This window comes from Pteropus medius, unplaced genomic scaffold (genome assembly GCF_902729225.1).
Source record: "Pteropus medius unplaced genomic scaffold, Ma_sr-lr_union100, whole genome shotgun sequence".
Lineage (NCBI taxonomy): Eukaryota > Metazoa > Chordata > Mammalia > Chiroptera > Pteropodidae > Pteropus > Pteropus medius.
Genome location: NW_024349804.1, coordinates 7,192,970 through 7,220,133, shown reverse-complemented (window position 1 = coordinate 7,220,133; position 27,164 = coordinate 7,192,970). Strand labels below are relative to the sequence as shown.

Below are 27,164 nucleotides of genomic sequence, written 5' to 3'. Positions count from 1 at the left end.
GAGCCCATCTTTATCCTCATCTTACACATATATATAATTTCTAAAAAATTGAAAAAATATTTTCTAACTGTCGCCAGTGTACGGGAAATGTTTTCAGTTTTGAATGCTGATATGGTATCCACGAGTTTTAGAGAGAAACAAGCTCACTGTGTTTGTGGAATGGAGAGAAGGATAGTTTCTGCACATAGCCGGTCAAAGGCGGAAGAGAACAATTTGAGGTAAGAGACAGCCAGAGATCGCATGGTCATCACATGACAGGCATTTGCATGTTTTTCTTAGATGTAACTCCAAAAAGATCCAACCTTACACAGGAGTGGGTCCCAGTGTGATGCATTCCCTTAGCGATCTCACAATTCATTTTATCGTTATTGCTTAGTGAGTAACTCATTCCCCGTGGACTGAAAGCTTAGGCCGGGGCCCGTGTGTTTCTTGTTAACTGCTGTAGCCTTAGAATATACCTAATACTCTGCCTGGCACATAGGAAGCATTCTGTATTTCTCGAGAAAAAGAATGAAAACATAAAATATAAAGTCGTATTTTATTAACATAAACATACTTTACAAGTTCATGCTTATAACATTTGGATATGATGATAATGATCGATAGATTTTAATGAGTACAAGAAGTTGAAGTAAAGCCTTACAAGAAACTGTCGCAGAATGATTCAAACCTCGACCTTAACTTTCTTTTGCCCATTTGTTTTGCTTTACAGTTTTGGGACAATTTTCATTTTAATTGATAATTATTAAGGAACTGGCTGGCTTACTATTACAGGAGAAGACACGCTCAGGCTTGAAATGGAGATGCCGAGTGAGAGCATGAAAGGACAAATTCAGGGGCATTTCTTTCTTAACGATACATTTACAATAGGTTTAAATACATTTACATATTGTTTAAATACTGCCTCTATTTAAACATATTGTTTAAACATATCGTTTCAAGATCTTTCTCTAAGTAAATTCACAAAATACACTATTGGACGTGAAAGAAAAAAACAACCAAGAATCAATAACAAAAAAGATAGGCAACCTTCCCCTCCCCGTTTCACTCGGAAATGAATACCGCTCTTGACGTGACTTTCTCAGCGATAATTCAGATGCCAGTTCTCAGCCTTCATATTCCTTGATCGATCAAGAGCATGTGACACAGTTGACCCCTTCCTCCTGCGTCATCTGCTTTCTTCGGTTGGCCGCCAGCATAACCTGTTCTTCTGCTTTTGGTCCTACGTCCCTGGTTATACCATTCCAGCCTTTGCTGGTTCTTCCTCCCAACCTCTTACGTTCAAATGTCTCGGAGCTCAGTCCTTGGTCACCTTCTCTTCTTTGTCTTTTGGGTGCTGACCTCATATAATCTCATGACTTTATTTCTCCTGAACTTCAAAGTCATGTACCCATCTGTTTGTTCCACAGCTTCACTGGCATGTTTCATAGACATTATCTCAATATGCCCAAAACTGGCCTTCCAGACCAAATGGCATGTCCACCCAAAGCCTTCTGCATCTCAGATCCTTCTAGTGTCCCAGACTCCAAACCTCGAAGTGATTATGGACGCCCTATTTCTCTAACACCCCACACTCAGCACATTCAGAAATTTACAGTGAATCCAAAATCTGTCACTTTTCACCATCTCCACTGCCACTACTCTGGTCCAGGTCATTAGCAGCACTTGCCTAGGTTACCGGTCTACCTGCCCTTATCCTTTTCCCCTTTCGGACTATATACAACGAAGCAACCAGAGAAATCCTTGGAACCTTAAGTAATATCATGTACCTCCTGTGCTCAGAATCCTCTATAGCTCCTCAGCGCATGAGTAGAAGCCAATGTCCTCACGATGGCTTATGAAGCCCTGCCCAGTCTGACGTCGTCTTTCTGACCTCGTTTTCGTCTGTTCCAATCACATCGGCTTCTTTGTTGTTTCTTGAACATATCAGGCATTAGGGCCTTTGTGGCTGTTCCTTCTGCCCAGAATGCTGTTCCCTTGGTCGTCTCTTTGACTAAGTCCTTTGCTTCCTTCCATTTGTTGCTCAAATGTCACCTGTGCGCTCCAGGTCCCAGAGGGGAAGGAGCGAAAGCAGCTGGACCATTGTGATGCCTTTACTTAATTTGGGAAGAGGGACAATCCTGGGGAAGGAAAAGAAGGCAAGTGAGCTGGTCTAGTTTCCTAGTCAACTTGACCTCTGCATAGATTGACTAATCATATTTGCTAGAAGCAAAACACATATCTCTCAAGTACCCTTAGCAGGAAGTCTTTGGTTAAAGGGTTACTTATAGAAAATAAATTTGGAATCTGTGAGACACGAGTCTCTGGAAAATCATGCAAACTGCAGTGCTCTCTGGGGAATAAAATGAAGACATTTCATGGCTTCTTTCCCTCCAGCTGTATGAGGAACCCTACCAGGGATCACTTAGGGATCTTATCTATTACTCTGGGCCAGAAAGAGTGTGTTCCATACAGGCAGGCAGGAAGGACCGAGGGGGCCACGGAGGATGTGCTGTCCTTTCTTTGCTTTGGCCGAGCCTCCTTGTTACCCATCTCCTTGACATTTCTCATAAAGTTTGATTCCAGGTACCATCTGTGATGCCTGCAGTGTGATTCGACAATGCAGTCTTGCTCAGGGATGCAAGGAAGCCTTCAAAGTGGGAACAGAGCCCCATGGAAGAAGTCTGCAGCCCTACCCCCACTCACCCCCAATTCACCCCTTATTTCACATCATTAGGCCTTGAGACGTGGGGTGGAGGCACCGACGCTAAGTCTTGCCTGGTTATCGTCCAGGATGAGGGATGAGAATAGGCACTTTTAGCCGACAGAGGTGGGGGAAGGCACGAAAATAACAGGCGACAAATAAGGGAGCTTGGGCCTGAGGTGTTCCCATGCTGAGACTGTCCACGATTCTCAAACATTTGGTCTAATTGCTCAAGCAACTTAATAAGAAAAAAATTTTTGTTATGATCCCGATTATTATAGAAAAATTCAAAATATATGGAAGAGAAGCTCACAAAGCAATCTTATACTCCTGGCAACCAGATAGAACTATTTTTATAACATGGTTTGATTACTGTGGGTTTTTTTTTTTTCAGTTTTAAAAAATTGGTTGTGATCATACTATATCTTTAATTAAAAACTTTACCTCCCCTTTTTTAGATTACTTAGATAATATACGAATCCATTTTTGTTGTAAACAGAATGATGCAGATATAGAAAGATATAGGACGATTTCCCTTTATTCCTCCTCCCAGAGACAACTGATGCTCATCCTTTTTTTAATTTCCTGTCAGTTGAGGTCTATTTTTTTCACTTATTGTAAAAAAAAACATTCCCCAAGCTATTTTGAGCTCTATACAAACATTGTCCAAGGGCTGTTTTATATCCCACTGGGCGGAGGCACCCTTTTCTCATTGGCTACACATTTCTAATTGTTCTGGAACCCACCGAAGGAGGAAGCAAAGCCAGAAAGTGGTCAGATAGAAACCCATAGTAATTATACAAATAGATTTTACATGTCACAACAACTGGGGATGCAAACAAACAAACAAACAAAAAAATCATTTTCCAAACGAGAACACTGATGAACATTTAGTCAAGGTGTTTTTTTTTTTTTTTGTCTGTTTTGTTTTGTTTTGTTTTGTTTTAATGCTGTTTCCTCCATAGTATAAAATTAGAAAACGTTCATCTATTTGTTTTCAAGTTTTGGTGCCTTGGGCAGGTCACCAGCACTCTAATTGTAATTAATTTTGTTCTCTCTCTGCCCCGTATTCTGATATGAGTGCCTTCAGGATAGACACGGTACATACTTATCTTTAGAGCCCTGTGCCTATTGTCAGGCTCTAGCAGGTCCTGGGTAGGTATTTGTGCAAAGAAAGAGTAGGTGGAGGAAGCGACCCAGGTTCTGCTCTCTTTCCACTGTCCCCATCCCCATCATGAGGGATGAATGGATATGTAAATGTGGTCCGCACCTACAATGGACGATAATTCAGCCTGAAAAAGGAAGGGCATTCTGGCACATGCCACAGCATGAAAGAACCCAGAGGACGTTATGCTAAGCCAAAGAAGCCAGTCACCAAAAGAAAATTACTTGAGATGCCTACGATACTCACCTTCGCTGAGACAGAAAGGAAAAAGACAGTGTCTGGGGCCTGGGAGGAGGGGTGGGGACAGAAGCTTTGGAAAATTCCAGGTTCTGCTCTCTTTCCACTGTCCCCATCCTAACCTGCTGTGTCTGGTGTCCAGATGTTGTATCTTTTCCAAAGCTCCCCAGGTGGCCGTCAAGTGTGGCCAGAACTGTGACCCGCAGGACCAGGTGACATTCAACAGCCCTCGTGGTTCAGGAGGTCCCTGAGGAGGGGCCAGGAGTGCAGACAGAGCTCTGGGGCAGAGCCCCTGGGCTCATAGTCACCACCTCACAGTTCCCATCCCAAGCCGCACGTCCCGCAGAAGCATCACAACTAAGGCCAGATCTTTTGTTCTGGAAATTTCTCTCGTTCTTCCATCTCAGAGAGATGTCTTCCCTCCACACTTTGTCCACCTCGAGTCCTGCCGAGGCTGTTGAGGGCCGAGGAAGAAGCCTTATCAGAGAGAGTTGGAGTCCGGAGCAGGAACTTCCTGTGAAAGCCGCTGCATGAAATGACTGGAATTAAAACCTGACTCCCTAAAGTGAAATAGCCACCAAACCCTTTTCTCTGAACCTCCCATGATGGTGCCCCATAAATTTTGACTGATAGCAGAGTACATAATGTAATAATAATAAAAAAAAAATTTAATGTTTGAAGAAAGCCAGGTGGACAGTGGTTTTCTGGCACAGCTTTTGAAGTCAATCCTGTGCCAACTGGGGAAGGGAGGGGCATCCATGAAGAGAAACCTCCGGGGAGCCAGGTGCATGTCATGTGTTACCCCATTTTATCCTCACAAACCTGCCATGAGTGAAGTGGTATTACCTCCCTTATAGAGATGGGGAAACTGAGGCTGGAGGCGTCGAATAGCCTGCCTCGTAAGGCGATACTATAGCAGTGTGTTGGGAGCCTGACCTCAGCCTCACAGACTCGGGTCCAGTCCTGCTTTACCACTTACAGATTGTGTCGCCCCATGCAAGTGGCTTAAATGCCTAGCCTTAAAGTTTCCCCCTCATGGGTAAAACGAGAAAATGGTGGCACCTACCTGCAGGGTGGCCCCTTCTTCCCTAGAATTCAAACCTCAACTTCCTATGTGCAATGGCCGTCAGGATGAAAGACTGTGTTTCTCATCTTGCCTTTGCAGCTAGGTGTGGCCATGTGACTACATTTCAGCAAATGAGATAACAGCAAATAGTAAGAACATCCTCTACTGCCTGTCATTTAAAGACAGCCCTTTGCTGCTGCTATTCCTCCCTCCTCTTCCTTCTTCTTTCTCTTCATTTTTCTTTTCTCTACTGTTTGCTGCAGACGAGAATGTAGTCGCGATGGCTGGAACTGGAGCAGCCACCTTGACATGTGGAATGTCACACCAGTCCCACATACTGGCTTCTCCGGATGGATGTATGAGCAGGAAGTGATTCTATCTTATTTAAGTCTCTACTATTTTAGGTCTTATTAACTCCAATCCTGATATACTTATTTATGGAAGCGTTATGAGGGTAAATGAGACATGAATGTGAAGCACATATTAAGCTCTCAATAACTGCTACCTGTCATTGTTGTTATAATTATTGTTGTTATTATTAGTTGACCCACCTAGCTAGTGGGCGACTGGTCTGGAATTTTGTTCCATGGCTGCTTTATATCAAAGCTGTTACATTTTCTAGGCTGATTCTTACTAAGGTGAGGGTGTGTGCCCATCTAAAACCGAGAGCAAGGAGAAACTCGTATTGCCTGTGGCCAAGGGAAGAAGCGGGGGTGTCACTGTCCAGCCCAGGTTTGTGCCCTGGATCCCACCCTGAGCGCCCGTGTGTCTCACCGCCCCAGGTGTGGTGATTACTGACTATACGTCTCCTTCAGGACACTGCTGGGAGGAGCCACATTCCTAAGTTAGCCCCTGAGGCATGGGTCGCACCCACCTCTGCTGCCTGTGCGTGACACTCACAGCCAGGAAGGCCCGAACAAGGGGCACAAAACGAAGGAAGAAAGTATGATGCCAGTATTGATGGAGCCCCTATTTTGTGCTGGGCAATGTTCCAAAGGATCTTAACATGGTCAGTCCCAGAACATCTGTGTCGTGATGCTTTGCAGATGAGGAAACCGAAGCAGAGAGAGGTTGAGTGACTTTCCCAAGGACACAGAGCATAACTGGTAGAGCGACAAGTCAGACAGGCAGCCCAACTCAGGGCCTTCGTCCCTACCCTAAACAGAGGGGCTTTCCCCTGTTTCCTGTCCCCAAAAAGAGCAGGTGAGCAGGTGGCTTCTGTGGAAGGACCCGGGCCATGCTAGTGTTCTCGGATTCCTTGGCTTATGGGGGAAGCAGGTCTGAGCCAGGAAGGCAGAAGACCCTTTGGAAAGACCTATTTTGCTTATGCTCTGCAGGGGACAGGGGGACAGGCTAGGAAGGGAATGAAGAGGGGCCTCGTCTTCACATCTCCAGGTGCAGCTCTTGACCCGGCACTGTATCTAGGATCCCCGTCGGTTTCCGGCATACCGATCATCGTCCGCTCTTATTTTGTTACCTTATTTTCTTGTTTGTGTCTCGTCTGTCTCTTTAACTAGAGAGTGAGCTCCATGAGGGCACGGAGTGGATGCTCACTCGTTTAAACGTCGTGAAGTTTAGATGAGATGATGTATATGAACTACTCGGCATTCAGGAAATTCTTCCTACATGAGATTTTTTGGGGGGGGATAATTATGCTTCGAAAATAGGTTTGAAATCTAATTATCCTCCTTTTATTTTATTTTTCATGTTTTATCACACAGGGTCAAAGATTGCCAAAAGATAGTGGGGGCGTTCATGGGTGCAGTGCTTTCGAAGGACCCTTGCGGCTTCACAGAAGAAGACTATCAACCTCTGATCAAGTTGACAAATCAAACTGTACCTTGCGACAAGGTAACGGGGTCGAGTCACTGATTTTAAAACGGAGGCTGAAAGCCGGAGGGAAGAGGTCGCAGGGCCAGACGTTAACCAGGATGAGGGAAGAGGAAAACTCTGGACTTTAGGATGGAGGCGTGTGTTGGTGGAGATGGAGTCCGTGGGGCTGCCGGGGAGACCAGGATGTCGTTAGGACTTAGGACATCTGGGGAGGGAGAAGAGAGAGATGGGGATGCGGAAAGAGGAAAGGACACGTGGTCAAAAATCAGGCGAAACAAGCCTAACGTAAAACCCAGTCCAAGCCAAACAAAGATGCCCGGACCTCACATCATCGCGGAAGAGCCCTCTCTCTGTCTGCTGTCGCTGATGACGGCAACAACTACAACGGCAACAATTCGCATTCGCAGAGCGCCTTTGTCTGCCTACAAGGGGCTCTCTTCACCTTATCTGTTAGGCGTTCTCCGCCATCCTGTGGAATAGGCAGGCTGGTGTCAGAATCTCCATTTCCCAATTGAGAAAGCTGGGGTGAGGCGAGTTCGGGCGGCCCGTGATCGCTCAAGTCTTGAAAGTGACCGGTTGAAATGTTAATGGCACAAGCTGTGGAACCTGAGAAGTCTGGGTTTTCATACATTGATGGTACTGGGAGAAGCCTGTAATGGAGTACATCTTCTCTAAAGTCAGCATCTAAGGTGAAGATTCCCTGTGCCTCCAATCACCTTCGTGCAGCCCTTTAAGCCATGTTCCAGCCTCTCATCCCGCCCGTGAGAGCTAGGGTTATTTTGAGCTCCTTCTTGGTGCACCAAGCACAAGGCCCTACACAGAAGGACCGCTTGGTAAATTAACACCAAGGTGACACTTGTTGAATGAGGGCCTATGTCCCTGCCAGGCGACTAAGCACTATATTTGCATTGTCTCATTTGATCTCCGTAGCATCGGAGGAGTTCCTCACGGTTGTTCTTGTTACCATTTTACAGATGGGGAAAGTGAGGCTCAGTGATGCTTTGGCTGTCCTAAGTCAGTGCCTAATAAGTAGTGATGCTGGGCTTCGTAAAACGGGGTGACTCTAGGCCCGGGCTGCCAACCACACCCTCTGTCTCCTCCGCTGCAGAATTAATAGACCCGTGGGGCAGAAGAATGTTCTGAAACTTGACTTTTTGACCTTTACAAGAGACCTTAGAAAAACTCACTGTATTTGTTCTTTTCTTTCTTTTTTTTTTTTTCCTATTTTTACTTTTGTGGGGCTAGGGGGAGATTTGGGAAAGGAAGTTAAGGAGCTCTTTAAGAATCAAAGAAACACTTCTCCCCCAAAATAGCACATAGACGAAATTATTTTGCAGATAGCTTTCAGAATCTCGTAACTTCCTAATGCGTTCTCCAGACGTGGTCCGACCTATGTTTAGTATAAGATTCTAATCAGTGGCTTTCAGACTTTTTTTTTTTACTGCACACCAGAATAATAAGCTCATTTTACATTGTGACCTAGAACACACACACACACACACACACACACACGCCGCACATCTACACACATGCACACGCACGCACGCACATGCACGCATGCATGTGCATCCTCTCTCACTGACACACAGAAAGCAGCGAGGCATTCAGCACACTGACTTTGTGTGATTCACTCTAATATTTTCCATGTTTGTCTTTCATTTAAGAATATGTGGATTTTTGTTGTTGTTGTTGTTGTTGTTTTCACTTAATAGTTGTGTTTACTCTTCCTTAGACTCTCTTTTGGAGCAAGTCCAGGGAGCTGGCGCATCTGTACACCGAGGTCCAGCAGGAGATGTTTACCCTGGAGAACACGCTGCTGGGTTACATGGCTGACGGTCTCAAGTGGTGTGGAGATGCAGGCTCCTCCGGTGAGGGTCTGGGCTGTTCGGGACTGTCCAGGGGTGTGTGGGGTGCAGGAGCCCTGAGCTCTGCTAAGAAACAGGTCAGTGTAGAAGGAGGAGCCCCAGGTGCCACCTGTCGCTGAGTTGTCCCACCAACAACTCAGGCTGATGTAAAATAGCATTCTTTAGATCAACTCATGTTTCCCTGCTTTGTTTTCTAAGACATTACTTCCACCTGAGCCCAGCACGCTAGCTCACCCTCCTTCTTGCCCAGACTGCTGTAAAGGTCTTGCTGATCACTCCTCCCCTCTTTAGACCAGCAGCCCTCTGGCCAGCACATTGGGATCCTTTCTGCCTCAGACCTAAAACCCAAATAGCTCTCTTGTGCCTCTAGGACAAAGTCTAAATTCCTTAGCACGGCCTGGCCTCTGTCCTTCATACGCCTCATCCTCCATCACTCCCTTCCTCATGGCTTCTGCTCTAGTGGGACTAGTCTAAACTCAGGAAGCTGTTTCACAGCTCTGTGTGTTTGCACTTGGTCTCTCTGCATGGAGCACCTTCCTTCTGTCTGACGACTCCTATTCACCCTTCAAAATCAAGTTCAACATCAACCTTTCATAATGGCGCTGCACGCCAGCCCCCTGCCAAAGTTGATCTTTCTGTGATTTACTTAATTATGTTTGGTTATGTGGTCTCTGAAGGTAGGGCTTCTAATTTATCTCTTTACCTAACACTCAAATGTTTGCGCAGTCAAATGCAATGGATAAAGGAAATGTGGCATAAACACACATGCATACACACGTATACATGCAGAAGAATATTACTCAGCCTTGAAAAAGGAAACCCTGTCATTTTCAACGATGCCAATGAATCTCAAGGGCATTATGCTAAGTAAAATAAGCTAGGCAGGGAGAGACAGTCACCGCATGATGTCACTTATATGTGGAATCTAAAAAAAAAAATGAACTCATAGAAACTGTAGAAAAGGGGTTGCCAGGGGTGGAGCAAATAGGGAGAGGTAGGTAAAGGGCACAAATTTCAGTTATAGCATGAATCTAATACAACATGGTGACTGTAGTTGATAACACGGTATTGTGTAATTGAAATGTGTTGGGAGTAGAACCTGTATGTTCTCTCACAGAAGCACACAAAGATAAATATGTGAGGTGATGGGTATGTTAATTAACTCCACGTAGGAGAATCTTCTCGCCATGTATATATGCATATCGAATCATCGCATCGAGCACTTTAAATATCTTACGATCTTACTTGTTAAATGTACGTCAGTTTAATTGCAAAAATATTCGCGCATGAAGGCGGATATCCTTGAAAGAAGTGACACCGAAAGTATGTATTCTGTTGTCTCTCATGAATGCCTGAGTCTGCTTTGATGGAGAGAGCGTAGAAAGACTCAGAGCCGATGGGTGTGAGGACTGAGGGAGGACGTGAGGAAAGCCGTCAGCAGAAGAGAGCTGGCAGGAAGCAGAGGGGTGGTTGGGGACAGTGGTCCCAGAGGACCCAGGTTTATCTCCGATTTTTCCTGGACGTGGGGATAATGACGGCGGCTCGTCTCTGTCAGATGAGCTTTTGCTGCAGTTTCCCAGAATGATGACTCAGAGCTGGTCACTGTGTTCCTGTCTGGGCTTTGGAGGGTAAGGTAAGGACCTGGATGAGGTTCAGGGGGCACTTAGTTAAATTAGGTCGAGATGTGTCCCTTCTCCACCCTCCGACTTGGCGGCGGTGCCATCGGAAAATGGCTCCGTGGAGATGGAACAACCAGGGAAGAACAGAGCTTAATTGGACCCTTTGTTTTCCACTTTGATGATTGTCTATAAACTATGTCTTTTAGAATTGAACTATCAGTCTTGCCCAGATTGGAGGGGAGACTGCGCCAATAACACCATGTCCGTCTTCTGGGACACCGTGTCTAAAAGGGTGAGCACCACACGTGACATTCCAGAGCTTCGGAGATCAGAGAACTTAAGAGGTCATCCAGTCAGCGGTCGGCTTTAATTCTCTTTGGATCACAGATCCGTTTAGGAGCAAGAGTTTAGTCATCTTTCCTGAGAAAAGTAGTTCTAAGCACATGCCAAGAAGATTTTTATGTATAATTTTAGGACATTCAAGGAGGGTCCGTGGGCTTTGGCTGCTGGAAATCTCTGGCTTGGTCGAATCCTCGGATCCAGGTATTGACCAGTCTGATTCCTGGAATGGTCTTAATAATCTGCATTTACAGACCACTTCCTGTGTGCTAGGCATGGTCTTCAGGTTTTCATACGGGTTAAAACCTTCGTCCTTACAAGAACCCTATGAAGTAGGTACCATGAGTGTCACACCCATTTTACAGATGACAAAATCGAGGCACAGGTAAATAAGCATTCTGCTAAATGTACACAGTAAGTAAGTGGCAGATCTGGGAGTTTGACCTCAGTTGTCTGATTCCAGGTCCAGAATCCAGGCTGGGAAATACTCTCCTTCCCCACTCCCTCCACCAAGCTCCTTCTCTCTGTTATTTCTGACTTGACTCTAAGCTGCCTTTGTGCTTATTTATGTTTCTAGTAAGTTGCTTCTTTGTAAGTGGACGTGGAAAAAAGAAAGAAAAGAAGGAAGAAAGAAATGAAGGAAAGGAAAAGAGGGAGAAAGTAAAACTAGAGTACTTGTGGTTCTCCAAAATTACACTTCGACATCTGAGGAGCTGGATCCAGTGGACAGTCACATTTAAGTTCATATTTATGACAAGTCCTGGGCCAGATTCCTTACCTACATCATCCCCCTTTAGTCTTCACAGTGGGCCTTGTGAGACAGTACAAATCCCCAGGTTCCAGGTGAGGAAACAAAGACTGAGAGGTTAGGTGACTCATTCAAGGGCAGTGGGCTAGTAGGGAGGGAGACCACAACCCACTTTAAGGAGATTCAGGTAAACCGTCAAAGAGACAAGGCAATAGCCTGGGATTGGAAGAAAGGGGACTGTTTAAACGTAGACAGATTCTCTAAGCGTCCCTCTTGACCTTCAGGTTCTTCCTCTGCCAAATGTGGACAAACAAGGCCTGCCCCGCAGGGTTACTGCAGCGTTTAAACAAGACGCCACTCTCCCATCAACTAACTCAGAAAGCAACCCTTTCACACACTGTTGAGTAGCTACTCTGTGCTTTGAAAAATCAGAGGCACTATATAATTAGTTATCGTCGTTTTTTGTTTGTCTGCGTTTTCTGAAAAAAAGTTTCTATTTTGCCTTATCACTCTATGATATGTTCTGGGCAGTGCTGTTGCTAAAACCTTTTAAAGCCACGTCACGTTTTATATGTTCCTCATACCGTCCTTGCCGATAGGAGTGTACGTGATCGAAGGCGCTCTGTCTTGTGAGCTACGCTGGGACTGACATTGGCCAAACTCTCACGGGTGTATGTATGTAGACAGTCTTCTTTAATCAGCCTACGTTCTTTCTTTTTCTGACAATAGAGACAGTGTTTGAGTCTCTATCTCACTTGCTCGCTTCCAAGTGAGGCGAGCATTGGGCAAGTTGACCCAATACTTACTTTGTGGGGGCTCTCAAGCATTATATAATATCGCCAGGTCAGAGCCTGTCACCCTGTAAGCATGCCATTGAGTTAGCACTTGTGATCGGTAATAATTGGGCCTCTGCCTTCTGCTCATCACCCCCAGTAGAAAGACAGAAGCTGCACTGGATTCTCACAGTTCCGTTTCAGATTGTTCAGTGGTGTTTTATCACCTACAGACTAAAGGCCAGATTTCTTGGCAAAGCATTCGTGGCCCTCCATGAACTAATCTATCTTAAGTCCAGAAGCCACCGAAGTTTTCCCCAAAACACCACTGTTCTCTCAAGACCCTTGGCCTTTCTGTTCGTAGCGGCCTCAGCCTTTACCAGGTGAAATCCTATTCATCTTTCAAGACTAAGCTTTTTATTGCCTGGGCTCAATGCCTTTTCTATTTCTTTCCGAATCTCCATCACCAAGTCCTTGGACTTCTTACTTCTTCTTGCCCTCCCCCACTCCTTCCACAGATTTTCACTGAGCACCCACTCTGTGCCATGCACTAGCTTTGAGCCTCCAGGGCTGAGTGACAAGCAGGACAGCCAGGCTCACAGCTCTCAAAGAGCTTTCGGTATCAACACTAAATCCACATTAAGCTCATCATCACTGTATGAGATAGCTGGATAAAGTGAGAAGGGGTCTGGAGGTGGTCCCAGTGGATGGACCTTCTGGAGGAAACAGATAGATGGCTTTTTTTGTTCACTATGTTCTCCCCACTTTCTAGCAAAGAGTTCAGCTGAATGTTTGTTACACGAGGAAGTAGAACTTTGCACAATAATATCCATCCATCCATCCATCCATCCATCCCCCATTTCTCTTTGTGTCTGTGCAAGTCTTGGTGTCACCTTCTCTCCCAGTTTCCCCTTTCTTGGTGTCCCCATGTCCCTTCCCCTGAGTCATCTACCCTGCTCCCTAAATGAAATGTGCTGTGTCTACAATGCCGTGGCACCAAGGAAGCCCTTTCATCTTCCCCGCCAGAAGCGTTTCTCTTATGCGTCTGGACTTCTGACTTCTGAGCCACCACGGTAGCAGCAATGATGTTGAAGGTCATTGTTCAAACACAGGTTGTGGCAACTGCTTCCAGAACTCCCATGTGAAGCATAATCCCTCCAGGAGTTTGGGATGAAAATTATATAGAACCTGGCATTACCAAGCTAGAACCATACAGGCTATTTCTCCCTTAACCAGCTAATGCTCAGAGCTGTTTGGGGTGGAGCTGCTGGGGTGTGGCAATTAAGTTCGCATGCGGAGGAATTGTGGGCTTCTTTTTTTTTTTTTAGTTTGCAGAAAATGCCTGCGGTGTAGTCCAGGTGGTGCTCAATGGGTCCTTCAGCAACGCCTTTAATAAAAACAGGTACTTATTTCTTTGCATTCTATTTGCAAGTGTTAGCGTGGCCTTCTAGGAGATATTTCATCTATCGAAAAATATACTTCTCATGTTTAAAGTCGGTACTGAAGATTTGGGCTAAAAACGGTAACATTTTTGTATTTCATGGACAGATTTTTTTTTTTCTAAGTCAGTGCTTTTGTCTGGTTTCTCTGTGGCGTAGAAACCTGTAAAGGTGCTGACGGCCCCATGCGGTCTCCAGCACCCCCTCTTGACTTTCTGAGGCTCTGTCTCTCATTACTCTCCATCCCGCCCATTTCCTGCCATGTTCACGCTGTTCCCCCACATGGCCGGAGCCCTCCTCCTTCTGCCTCCCTGCACCCTCACCATCACGGAGATCTGTCCGGACTCCTCTGTCCTCCGTAAACAACGAGTCCCAGTTCAGCAGTAAAACTACTACTGGGAGCATCGGGAGCTGTGCCGTGCTCTTGACCTTCATCATCTCTCTGCAAGCATCGTCAGCAATTTAGTGTCGAGCTTAAACGTGACGAATGGGAGGTCATGACCTATGACGTGCGTGACCTTAGGCAGGACACCTGGCCTCTTGGAGCCCCTGTAGGCTGTGCCTGCAGAGGCGATGGTGACATGAAGGTGAACTGAGATAATGCATGAAAGATGCTGAGCGCTGCGCCTGACGGGGAACGTGCTCGATGGCTCTCAGCTGTGATCTCTCATTTAATGCACAGCACCGGATCCGGCCACATCGATGCCTCCCGTCCCTCACAGTTGCCTTCCATACTCACCGTGTTTACAGCGCGGATTATCTTTTCGGTTCTTTGTTCTCCAATCTTTCCCTGGACAAGGCTGGATGGAGAGGAGGGAGCATATATTCATGTGCCCTAGGTGCCCCAAATTAAATTTCCTCTCTCCTGTTTCAGTGTTTAATTCTACGAAGCATTTGTCCTTTTGTCTTCTGATCTCAACCTTATGGGCTTCGGAGTGAAAGCAGTAACATGCCAGGGTTTTCTAATCTGATATTAGGGATCTAATCCCTTGCAATAGGAACAGCAGCTGGCGGAGATATTGGGGAAGAATTCAGGACTGGGGTGGTGTCATTATGTTGGTCTAAGGCCCACTCTTGCAATAGCAGGTACTTAAAGAATTAATGTCAATCTAAGGAACACAAAGAACAGACTAATCAAAAACAGATTCACAAATATAGTGGACAATTTGGTGATGGACAGAGAGAAGGGGGGTTAGGGGACTGGGAGAATGGGGTGAAGAGTTAAAGAAGTACAAATTAGTAGTTGATAGATAGATGGTCACGGGGATGGGGAGCATGGCAGAGGGAATGCGGTCAGCATTGATATGATGGCTAGGTGGAGGGCCGGGGGAGGGAGGGATCATTTTATGAACTATATAGATGTCTAACCAATGTACTGTATACTTGAAACTAATTAAAATCAATTAATTTAAAAAAGAATGAACGTCAATGTACAGATCGAGACTCTTGTTTTGATGCTCTTATTCATCTTGGCTCATGCCGCAAGGGGAAACTTGGCTGTTCTGAATGCAAATCATGGCTCAGTTTAAAAGGGTGGGTTCCTACTAATGGCACCCTACCTGCTAGCTTCTCACAGGGGCTCTGGGTGTCCCAACGATTGAATTTGGGGTTAATAATATTCTTTGTCTCTTCTACCTTAGCACCTTTGGACGTGTGGAAATCTATAATTTGCATCCAGATAAGGTTTCTACACTACAAGCCTGGGTGATGGATAACATTGAAGACGTTCACAGGTATGTGTCGCTGCTTTGTACCCATGTACAAAGGGCTATTTTAGGAATCCGTCCACAAAATAATCCGCAGGCACAAGACCGCGCTGAGGGAAGACCGGCTTGGGTGGTGAGTGGGACCTCACTCTACCTACATTCAGCACATCCCAATGGAATCTCAATTTTATCTCCACGATGAGCATGTCCCCAGCTTACAGCTTCGGCATCCCAGCTGACCTGTGAACTCTCAGAGGTGATCTGTGCTTCACCTCTTTACCTCGGGGCCTTGCGCAAGGCCTGCTACCTAAGAGAAACTCAGGGCCTCAGGAAATCCTTGCGAGATCTTGTTATTTTAACACTTTCTTCTTTCTTCCCCAGTGACTCATGCTCAGCTTCCTCCATAAATGATCTGAAATCGATTTTAAGCAACAGGAATATTAAATTTACCTGCCAGAGTAACTACAGGTAATAGATTTGTTCTTGAAAAAGAAACAGCCATCCTGCCCTGTGCTGGCATTTTCCCTAGGGCCTGGATGCTGATCTGGGGTGGTGACCTATGGTGATCTCTGTTCCTCCCCTTAGCCTAACCTAGAGGTGTTCCCAGTCTTCTGCAGAAAATCTGGGGGTCCCTCATCCCAAGTTGCTGCTTCTGCTATTTCTTGATCACCAAACTGACACTTAGAGCCCATATCTGTGCCATGTTAGAGTCAAATATTCATTTTCATCTGCCCACAATATCATCAAACGTCCCTTCTCAATATTCCTTCTTATGGCTTTACACGTGAAGTGAAACTAAACTGGGCCCCGCTTTAAGTCATTCACTCCTGGACTTGACCTTCCTTCATGTTGTCACCACCGCAGAAGAGGAACTTGTGTGGATGCTAAGTGGTCCACACATACTTGGCTTGCTAACAAAGGGTCTTCTTTCATTGGTGAATTTAACCATAGGTGTAATGTATGGTTAAATCTCTTTTTGCTTTCTTGTCATAGGCCTATTAAGTTTCTTCAGTGTGTGAAAAATCCTGAGCATTCATCTTGCAATTCTCTAATATGAACCAATCAGCATGGTGGTTTTTGAACTCTGAGCCCTTCTCATACAGATTGGATTGCTGTGCATGACTCAGGAGACATACCAGTGGGAAGCCGAGGATTTGACTGATTCTCTGTCACCATGTCAATGCCAAAAATGGAAGTTTTTCTCCTAAAGTCTTAAAATAATACGTTATTGGCATAGTTTTTATTTTGATCTCCTAATAGTCAAGAAAAAATTATTATGTAAAATGAAAATTTTATATTATTTCATTTTAATTTTCATATGGTGTTTTTATGTTGGTAACATACTTTCTGTTGAAGAAGGATCACACCAAACCTCTCTTATTGGAACAGGCAAGTAAAGAAAATGGCAGATGCCCAAGCTTTTCAGAAAACGTCACATTTTCAAATGAATAACCTGACCTCAGGATGTAATTTTGTACCCTTCCTATAGATAAACTGTAATGCCATGGTTATGGGTCATGTTGGGAAAAGTATTCTGTAGATATAAGCTACTCAGGTACTTGGTGCTTTACCTCTAAACCTTCTAACAGTTCTGTGAGGTCGATATCAGTATCTCCCATTTGTTAGATGAGAAAGTGGAAGTTTAGAGGTGTTTCATAATTCGCCTAAAGTCATACATTTAGTTCAAGGTAGAGGCTCAATTTGAATTCAGCTCTGTCTGACTCTTTCTAGGCCTGTAATGCCAAACTAACAGTGCCTTATGTTCTCTTCCAATAAATGCATGTTGGATTTAGTTGAATACAGTAGAATTTGGAATGTGATTTTTCTGGATGGCTTCGAAGCAGACACAATTTTTTCTCCTCTTCCCCTTCCTCTTGCTTCTCGTGTTCGGTGTCTTACATACGTAGTGGGCAGTTACAATATGTGTTTGTTCCTGATACTGGCAGTTCAGTTGGTTCATTTTCTCCTTTTTTCCTTGGGGATTATTATTTCTGATACTCTTTCAAGGAACCATCTTTTAGCTTTGTTGATTTTCTCTAATTGCTTTTTGTTCTCTTTATTATTAGAGATATAGAAATTCCTTATAATTTCTTTGGATTTTTAAATTCATCTTCTTGAACTGGAAACTTAGATCATTGATTTTTCAGCCCATTTCCTTTTCTTATATTTAGTACTGTCAATTTTCTTCTGAGTGCTTCTTTAGCTGTGGCTCTTAAGTTTTGATATGTCTCTTTTCATTATCATTCAGTGAAAAATATTTTCTAAAATTGTTGTTTAGAAATGTGTTGCTTAATTTTCAAACATCTGGTGATTTTCTAGGTTTTTTTTTTAATATAAATGCATTGAATGAAAAATTAATACATTAATTTGAGACTCCTCGAGGGAACCTACAGGGTTTGTTGAAAACAGCATATATTGTGGAGTCAGGCAGTTATGGGTTCATATTTTGGCATCACTGTGATCTCACATGAAATACCTGACCTCCCTGAACTTCAGTTTTCTCGCCACTCACATAAGCATTATAAACTCACCCCCACAAAAGTGTGGTTAGAACTAAAGAAGGTGACAGAAATTGACGAGGCATAGCGCCTTAGATGAAAACAAGTATTTAACTAGTGTTGGCTCCTTTCTGCCTGCCACCGGTTGGTGACCCAGTGTCCTTCAGGAGCCCTTTCAGCCACAGCCACTGCAGTCAGTTCGTGAGTTCTTCACTAGCTCTTTCTCCACTCAGGCTCATCATCACAAGAGTTAGTCTTGGCGAGACATGAGGCCAGGTGCGTGGGATCAGTTCTGATTAAGAGTCAGACTTGTGCCACGTTTTAATGAGCTCCCTCTGCAGAATGTCTTCAGCAATAGGTCCCTGCTAATCTGCTGAGTGACCTGGCTGTTCTCCACTCAGGACAATTTCTGCCGATTGTCAGGCTTGCGTGCTGATTTCTGGACTCTCTAAATGTACCTTCCTTGTTCATCAGGATACCCCCGGAAGTGGCTGCCTGTGTCAGAAAAATTTCATTCTTTATATTACCTTCCAATTTGCAAGAGGCTTCTCCCAAGAAGACTCATTTGAGTGTTCAAGTTCAAAGCCAGTGGAGACTAAGAGGGGGCTGGTCCCACGGTTTTCACACTGTGCCACAGAGGACTCTGGGAGCCCTGGAGGTGGTTGGGGGCTGGGGTGCTCTTTTCTCCTTGCGCCACCTCTGTATATTACCATGCCACCCCACCCTTGCGTCCTCTCCCTCTGCCGTTCCAACTCGGGTATCTCTGCCATTAGCCACACGGCCATCTTTAGCCTGAAGGCCTTTCTGGCCTACGTGTATAAATAGATCCTCCATATCCATCTTCATATAAGTGACTCTACTGAATTACTGATCACTCATCGACCTCATCCTTCACTCATTGACCTGCTACCCCTGTCTCCCCACTGCATTCCTGTGTGCTCTAGAGACGCTTCTTACCATCCCAACTCGCATCCGCCATCACACTTACCCAGAGGCTGCGGGAGCGACCCAGGGCACTGTCTCCCTTTTCTAACTCCTGAAAGCTCACCGTTTTCCTTCTGTAATGGTTCTTATACTATTTACATCATGCTTTCAAGTATAGTTCTGAAATTTGAGGCTGAATACTTGAAAAGATGTATATATATATGTATATATATACACACATACATATACATATATATATATATATACGCGCACACACACACTTGCATGATGCAAAACCATGTCTCTCAATAGACAGCGATTCTGTATCCGATGGGTCTTTCTTGAGCCCTAAGTCATTCTTTGTGTCGACCTGTTTAGTGCTGTTTCTGTGTCTTTTATCTTCTATGTACCTGGCAAACAAAGCCAGGTATATATAAAATATTTTGGCAAAACACATTCTTTCTTTGGCTTGACAGCTTTCTATGCCTTTAGCTCTTGTTGGGAACAAGCTCAACCCACATCTGCATACTCCCTGCTGCAGCAGATGTAGCAGGGGCAGCGCTGACCTCCTGGCATCCCGTTTTTCCCTAAAACAATTCCTAAGTCTGTGATTTGAGTGTCAGGTAGAATCCATGCTGTACAGAGGGACTCTGTTTTTGTGGCTTTTTGAAAAGGCAAGTAATCATATGAACTGGATAAATGTTATATATGGCAAATGAAAATTGTATAAAGTAGAATGTTAAAGTAAACACAGAGTGTGATGTAACTATAAAAGTCATTTTATGAATGTAGTGTTAACCCAGACATTTTCTACAGTTTTTTAAAATAAAGCAATTAACTATTTGTACTATTGAGTTATTTAAATCTATATAAATCTATATCTATATCTATCTATCTATCTATCTATCTATCTATCTATCTATATATATATTTTTTTTTTTTAAATGAATCTACAGGGACTCAATGCTGGGTGTCTCCCTAAGAGGTAGTGGTTAGTTGGTTCTCGCACTCGCGAAGCACAGAAAGCTTTGAACTGACCCTTGTCCTTGAACTTGAATCACATCAGTGCACATTGCCATTCTCGTCCTCTGGTTGAAATACAAGCGGCACGAGGTCCTGAAAACCATGGAATTAAGAGACAGGTGACCCACTGGGCAAGTTCATTAACATCTGTGAATAACCAGTTTGGAATATATTTAGAATAGACATAGTGAATCATATAAACAATAAAAGAATAATAAAAAGGACTTTGTGGAGTCATTTTTTGGAAAAAAACAGTTGCCTCTGCAAATATCCCATGATCTCACTTATATGTGGAATCTAAAGAAGTCAAACTCATAGTAATAGAGTAGACTGGTGGTTACCAGGACTTTGGGGAGTGTGGGAGAGATGCTGGCCAAAGATGCTGGAGAGACAATGACCCAGGACAATGGGTCATTGTCCTGGGTATGTGTTGCAGGTGGGGGAGGCGGCCCCCAAAGAGCCCAAACTTACAGTCTGTCGAAGACCCCCAAATCCTCACTCACTCCTCTTCATCCTTTGAGTCATCATAAAGAAGGAATAGTGCTGTTTGCTTTTTAGGAAGCTCAGTTTTGAGAATCAGACAATGACACACCTTTGTTCTCTATTAAGAAAACTTACCCTGAACCTATCAAGAGCCTTGATGACACAGTGAAATGTGTGATTCTTAATAAGGTACATAAATGCGCAATAACATTTAAAAGCTTGATGCAAAACGCATCATGCAGAGAACAGAAAACCACCGTACATTGTACCAGGTACTTCACATATCGTGTCAGCCAATGAGCTCAGCTGCAACAACACAACTCTGGATAGAAATAAATTTTCTAGACAATATCAGGAGCTCATAGGTTCTCCCAAAGGGCAAGAAAAGTTTGAAAGCTTCTTAGTCAAGAGCCAACACCCACAATTCCACAGTTGGACAGGCAGAGAAGTTGTTCTTGCCCTGAGGACACTTGGCCATTACTTTGTAAGTGCGAGACACGGCCACTGATGTTTCTGGGAACAGAAGTAATCAAAGCGGATGGCATACGGTGCACGCTGCAGGTTCACAGTCACACAGATACTTCTGATATATAGAGCCCGGTAGATGTAGAGCACTTAGAACAGAGCTCGGTTTTTCTACCTGTAAAATGAGGGTGATAACAGTGCTTACCTCTTTTGGGTTGTTTTGAGCATTAAGCAAATGATAGATGTCTAATTCTTAGCATAGTGCTTGACACATAGCATAGTGCTTGACACATAGTAAGAGCTCTTTTGAGGTTAGTTTTTAAAGTTCAAACAAATGTTAGAACCTGTTTTTATTGTGGAGGAGATTCCTTGACAAGCCTACTTAGTTTAGAAGCTGAGACCCAGGGATGATGGAAGAATGTCGAGAATGGCCCTATTGTCAACCAGCAGGGTCAGCCACACTCTCCACACAAGCTGTGATTCATCCCGGGTGGTGAGTACTTGCCCGCCTGAGAGGGCTGGGCCAGGCATCCTCCTAAGACCTTTCAGTCAGAGCTGGCTCCCACCTCAAGCTGGATGTTGACAAATGGTATCCATGGAAGCCCCACCCCCCACCAAATCTAAGGATTTAATTTGTAACTGTCATTCTTCAGCCCACCATGAGTTCAACAACCGGCATTGCCAATCCGAGCCCCTGCTCTCTGGACAGGGCCCACCACCTTGTCAGTCAAAGTGTGCAGGTCTCCTCAGTAGAATGAAATCAGAAGACGGAACGGCTGGAAGAACAAGTCCTTTCCCTTGTCATCGGCAAACTGGAAGAACTTTGGAGATGGGCAAGACCGAGAAGAAATGGGGTGGCTAACCCGAGCCTTCAGCTTGAGAACAAATCTCCCTTTGTCAAAGCTACTTATTCATCAGTCAGTTTCCCCAGAGTTGCCTCCCCAAAGGAGTAGAATAATCAGATCCAAGCTGACTCCTGAAGGGAAGAGAGACCTCTTGGGGAGCCACGAGGTCTCAGATCACTCTTAGCTGCTCCAAGTTAACGAGTTCGTCTTGCCCTGGTCCGTAGAAGTCACGAGCAACTCCGTGTGCAACTCATTTGGACCGGTGAGGCGGGAGGAAGGAAGCACAGTGTCACCTATGACCATTAAGATGTCAAACACTTTCACGAAGATAACCAACAAAATAGACATTTCTGTAATGATTTATTACAGAATCATGAAAGGATCGGGAACATTATGGCTGCAGAGCAGTGACTCAGCTCCTCCATGCTTCCCTTTGCTGAATGATGATGAAACTCCAGTAGCAGCCTTAGACCTGGAGATGAAGCCACAGCCAGAAGATGGCAATCTGACCAGTCACAGAGGAGACTTCTCCCTCCCTTCTCCTGCCCTGAGTCATTTTCACCTAGAATCTCAGTTCCATGATGGCAAGATTCGGTCTGTTTTGTTCATTGCTTTATCCTCAATGTTGGGCTCGTATTAGAAACCCAAAAAGTATCTGTTCTTGGAGTTCCTGTCTTCCTGACATCCTGCTGGATTCTTGCCTCTGTATCTCAATTCTCTCCTCCTGACTTAGCTTTGCTGGTCGCTTCAGCCTCGCTATAAAGTAATAAATTTATTGATTATTCATTCACTCACCAGTATTAGTCGATACCTTTCTTTGACAGAGTCCAGATTTGGGTTGAAGAGAAAGGGCAATGTGTAGTTTTAAAAAATACATAATAGAAATATATTGTATCTGAATAAATTAGGTATGAAAGAAAAAAAGTTGGTAGAATTAGGTGAGAAGGTGCATAAATGGCAGTGTTTGAAAATGTAGATTAACAGGGAGCTTTCTTCTTGACTTAATTTAACTCAAATAAGACATTAAATTGATGAGATATCGCCAAATTGGGCATTTTCACGTATGTTTTGAATCAGAAACTTGAATGCAAATATAACACTTCAGAGCCAGGTAAAGACTGTTTCCCACATCCGTTCTATTCAGAATTAGCGTAAGTAAAAGTCACAGAGGGCACAAAATTTACAGAGACACCACTGTCAGGGCTCTGCAGACAGAAGAGGTGTCTCATTCACCCCGCACCATAGTCCTGTCCCTTGTCCCTGCCATTCAATGTGTAGCTTATCAATTTTTTAAGTAGTGAATTTTTCATTTATTTTTTAAGAGGCAATCTTTAAGGGTTTAGTATTGAAGAAGTTAAAATGTGTACATGTGTTAGAATATACTGATTAATATTTACAGGAACCATAGAAGAAGGATCACCAGAGAGATCTGAGCAAATGGAAAATTTAGTTAATACTATTGAAATGGCACTAAAATAATTCCAGGGAACATGGTTTATACGATACGATAAAACCTCTTAGATAACATCAGATAAGAAAATTGATTGCTTACTACTTTTTTAAGTGGTATAATAATTAACAATACTTGTTTTTTTATGAATTCATAAATATGTGAAAATTAATATAGCAATTACCTAAAATGTCTTCTCTTTAAATATTTGTTATAGAGGTGTTTTGCTTTGTTTTTCTAGAGTTTTTTTCATTCATAAATTAAATAACTCCTTCGAAGAGAACTGACAGCTAACTGGCTCAGAGCAAAAAAGTTCAGGATGCAATTACTTTTTTTAAAATACAAAATAATTGACATTCTCAGAAGTAAAGCAAAAAGCTCTACTATGCAGATGGCCACGGGACTGGAACATTCGACAGTTTTACTGGTGATGTCAACGGGGCTCCAGATGTTCGCAAACTCCACTACTCAACTGAAACTCTCATTTTAGGCTTTGTATTTTGATTTTTCAGTTTTCTAATGACACAAACATAATTTGAATCCTTGATGTATTAATGAGTCAAGGGCGATTCTCCCATATAATGAATTTCAAATCTAACACGGGCTGGTCTACATTCGATGGTTTGAGAGGTCGCTTTCACCAGCAAACTTGTGGTGCTCATCATTTTTGCTGCTTGACCAAAAAACCCAAAATTTTCATTGTTTTGCCAATGCCAATTCATCTTTAGCAATCAAGACATTCTTTCCAGTTAAAGTTGCAAAATCATCTCCATAAATTACTTTTACGGTCCCAGTTGATTGGTTATTACAGTAGATCTTCGGTCTGATCAAACCTGCAGCCGTTGGATGGATCTGTCACTGTTACTGTTCGGTGCTTTGCTATAATCCAGCAAATCAACAGAAGTTTTATAGACTCCTGGAGCACACGGACGGCTACCATCTCCTTCACAGAATTTTAATAATAAACCGTTTTGTCCCGTTCACGATTAGTTGACGAGGGATAAACACCTTTTCTAAACCCTCGGTTAATGATCAGACATGCAAAATAAATCTAGGTCATTATCTGGTTCAACATCACTGATCGTCACCCAGGACTGTGGGCCGCCATAGAACTGTCTAAGGAGGAGCAAACAGGATGGCTTTTAACTAGCTGTTTGACATTCTCACACTGTTAACACGTGTTGGATGACCACAGCACTTCACAGCAGGCTGTGTAACCCTTAACTGGAACACTCTGGTAGAAAACAGCACTGGACTGGGACACAGGTAGCTGTCTTGTCCCGGTCTGCCCAGGACTGTCTTAGTGTGAGCACTACATTCCAGTCCTACATCCCAGGAACCCCTTAAGTCCCAGGCAAATGGGACCGTTGGACATCCTAACTTGGAGTCAGAGTCCCAGCTCTGCCATTAACTAGTTGTGTGACTTTGAGCACGTTGCTTTGTTTCTCAGAGTTTGTTTCTCAGCGGTAAAATAGAAGGAATGATGCCTGGCTTCCAGGTGTGTTGTGAAGATCCTGCCTCATCCTTGGCTTCAGGTATCAAGGCACCGCTCCCTGCCAGGCAGTCACTGTAATGGTCTGCCACTCAGTGAGAAGGGACCCTTCACCCCAGTGCACACCTGGCCTACTTGTATGTATAAAGTGTTTGTGACTCAGATATTTGTAACTCAAGGACTTCTTTTCCTTGTTTACCAAAAGAAAATTCTGAGCCTTGGTAGCTTGAGGCATTAACCAACGTGAGGCCTGGCATCTGATTATGCGGATAAATGTAGCTTGTTTTTGGTTACGAGGCTGTAGTATATCTTTGGGTTTTTAATGTATCCAATGTCATATCAGGGGGATTTATAAGCAAAGCTATCGATGTTTAAATCTATTTGTAGAAAGACATGTTTTTGAGTTACAACATGGATGTCATCTGGTTCACTAGAAAGGAGAAGCAAGGCCAAGTTTCAAACTCGAGAAGGGGATGTGAGTCATGTTCTATAGCGGTCAGAGAGGTCGTAGCCCAGCTGTCCAGATAGAAAGAGAAGGCAGTGTGGGGAGGGGTGGGGGAACATGGTGTGGACGCTGGGACTAGGTTCGAATCCCATCTCTGGCATTTACCGAGGCGCTCGGGAAGCGTGGGCAAGTCATTCCCTGCCTTCTCTGCAGAGCTTGCACATGTAAAACGGGGTTAGGAACTCTGAATCCAGGGGCCGCTATTTCAATGGAATTGTCATCTAGCTCAGACCCCACATTTCAACTGCTTTTCCTTACCGATTCCTGCCCTGAGGGTCTCCCCGTCTGTCCGCTTTCTCCAGAACGCTTTCTTGCCTTCGTAGCATCCGAGACTTCTTCTTTATCGCACTCCTCGACCCCTCTCTCAACCCCACATCCAACAGAAATCCCCATCGGCTCAACCTCCAAAATGTATCCAGAATCCGATCACATCTCACCACCCTGGGCAAAGCCCTAACTTCCCTCATCTTACACAAGCCTCCTGGACCGGTTTCCTGCTTCCGCCCCCACGTGGTACATCCTCCCCAGAGCAGCCAGAACGGTGTTTCTGGAACACAAAACAGACCATGTCACCCCCCAGGTCAGCACTCTCCAGTGGATCCTCTGTGCACTCCGAGCAAAAGCCAAAAACAGATGACAGGCCACTAGGTCCGCCCCGATCCACGCCTTTCCGCCCTTATCGTCTCCTCTCCCTCCTTCGTTCATCAGCTTCGGCCACACGGACCTCCTCGCAGCTCGACTTTTCCCATCCGGGGCCTTGTGCCCTCCCTGGACATCTGCGTGATGAGTTCGCGTGCCTCCTCACGGCTTGCCTTACGTGTCTCCTTTTCTGTGGAGTCTTCCTTGACCACCTTAGCTCGGACCCCTCCATGCTTCTTAGAGCTTTCTGCCCCTGCTTTGCATTATTTCCCCCCACATTTATTCATCTAAACCTTTCATGGTGCTTCCTGTGTGCTGAATGCGAGCCTAAGCACTTCCAAACTATCCCACTCCGTTCTCACGAAAATCCGAACGAGGCAGGCCATATCGTTATTTGCATTTTATAGATGAGGAACCTAAGGGTCAGTTGGCCAAAGTGTCAGAGTTAGAGCAGGGCGGAGTCTGGCTGTGCTCTCCCCACTTCTACTTCCACCTGGCTGCCTCTCGTTGCAGTTAGCACCACGTGACGCAGTATTTAAGGATATTCTTATTTATTTTCTGTCTCCCTCACTAGAATGTAAGCTCTAAGAGGGCGGGGACTTTGTCAGCTCCCAGTCCACGCCTTCAAGACACAGTTTACAGTCAGGGTCTGTTCACACGTCTCTGTCATCTACTGTCTCTAAGCTTTTAGAAGATGAGCGTTCTGTCTTTTTCATTACTTTAATTCCAATAACATAGGGCTTATTGGTTGAAACTTAAGTATAACATATTTAAGAACAAAATTAAAGCATAAAGGATGAAATAAAGCAGGTCTTAAAATCAATACAAACAGCAGCAAATTAACCCAATTGTATATCATATCGATAACTTGACCATCCGGACAAAAGGAATTAATTCAAATCTTGTTTGAACAAAATACTCTGATTATGCACTATTATTGCGGTGTACTCTAAGGGCGAAAATAAACAAAAGTAAATCTGGAACTTTAATTTATAGTTTGTATCGACATATTTCATGTTTTGTAGGTTAGACCAAATGAGTACATGGAGCACATGCGGGAGAATATGAGGAAAGAAGACGTAGGATTTGAGTCGGTAAGATCACCATGAACTCATCCATATTTGCAGAAGCAAAATCATTTAGCTACATAGCTATTTTGCCATATTTATTTTAATTCCTCTGGTGTTCTAATTCAACAACATTTGTCGAATGCTTGGCATATTCCAGACACTGTATTGAGCACATCACATGAATTTTTCATTTAACCCTTGCCATCACACTGTGTGATATGTATAATTGTTTTTAAAAAGTTGAGAACTTGCCCAAGGTGATGGCAGAGCCAGGTTTGGTCTGACCCCAGAATTGTG

At 44.2% G+C, this 27,164-nt stretch overlaps 1 protein-coding gene across 1 annotated transcript in view; it reads left to right on the top strand.

The window, feature by feature from the left end:
• Positions 1 to 19,738, top strand: part of CD38 (CD38 molecule) — a 35,443-nt gene extending 15,705 nt beyond the window's left edge. The window contains exons 2-8 of the mRNA XM_039838150.1: positions 6,873 to 7,002; positions 8,717 to 8,852; positions 10,675 to 10,760; positions 13,657 to 13,730; positions 15,408 to 15,500; positions 15,855 to 15,941; positions 16,467 to 19,738. Of these exons, the coding sequence (XP_039694084.1) occupies positions 6,873 to 7,002; positions 8,717 to 8,852; positions 10,675 to 10,760; positions 13,657 to 13,730; positions 15,408 to 15,500; positions 15,855 to 15,941; positions 16,467 to 16,530 (670 nt within the window). The 3' untranslated portion in view covers positions 16,531 to 19,738. The remainder of the gene's footprint in view (positions 1 to 6,872; positions 7,003 to 8,716; positions 8,853 to 10,674; positions 10,761 to 13,656; positions 13,731 to 15,407; positions 15,501 to 15,854; positions 15,942 to 16,466) is intronic.
• The last annotated feature ends 7,426 nt before the right edge of the window (positions 19,739 to 27,164 follow it).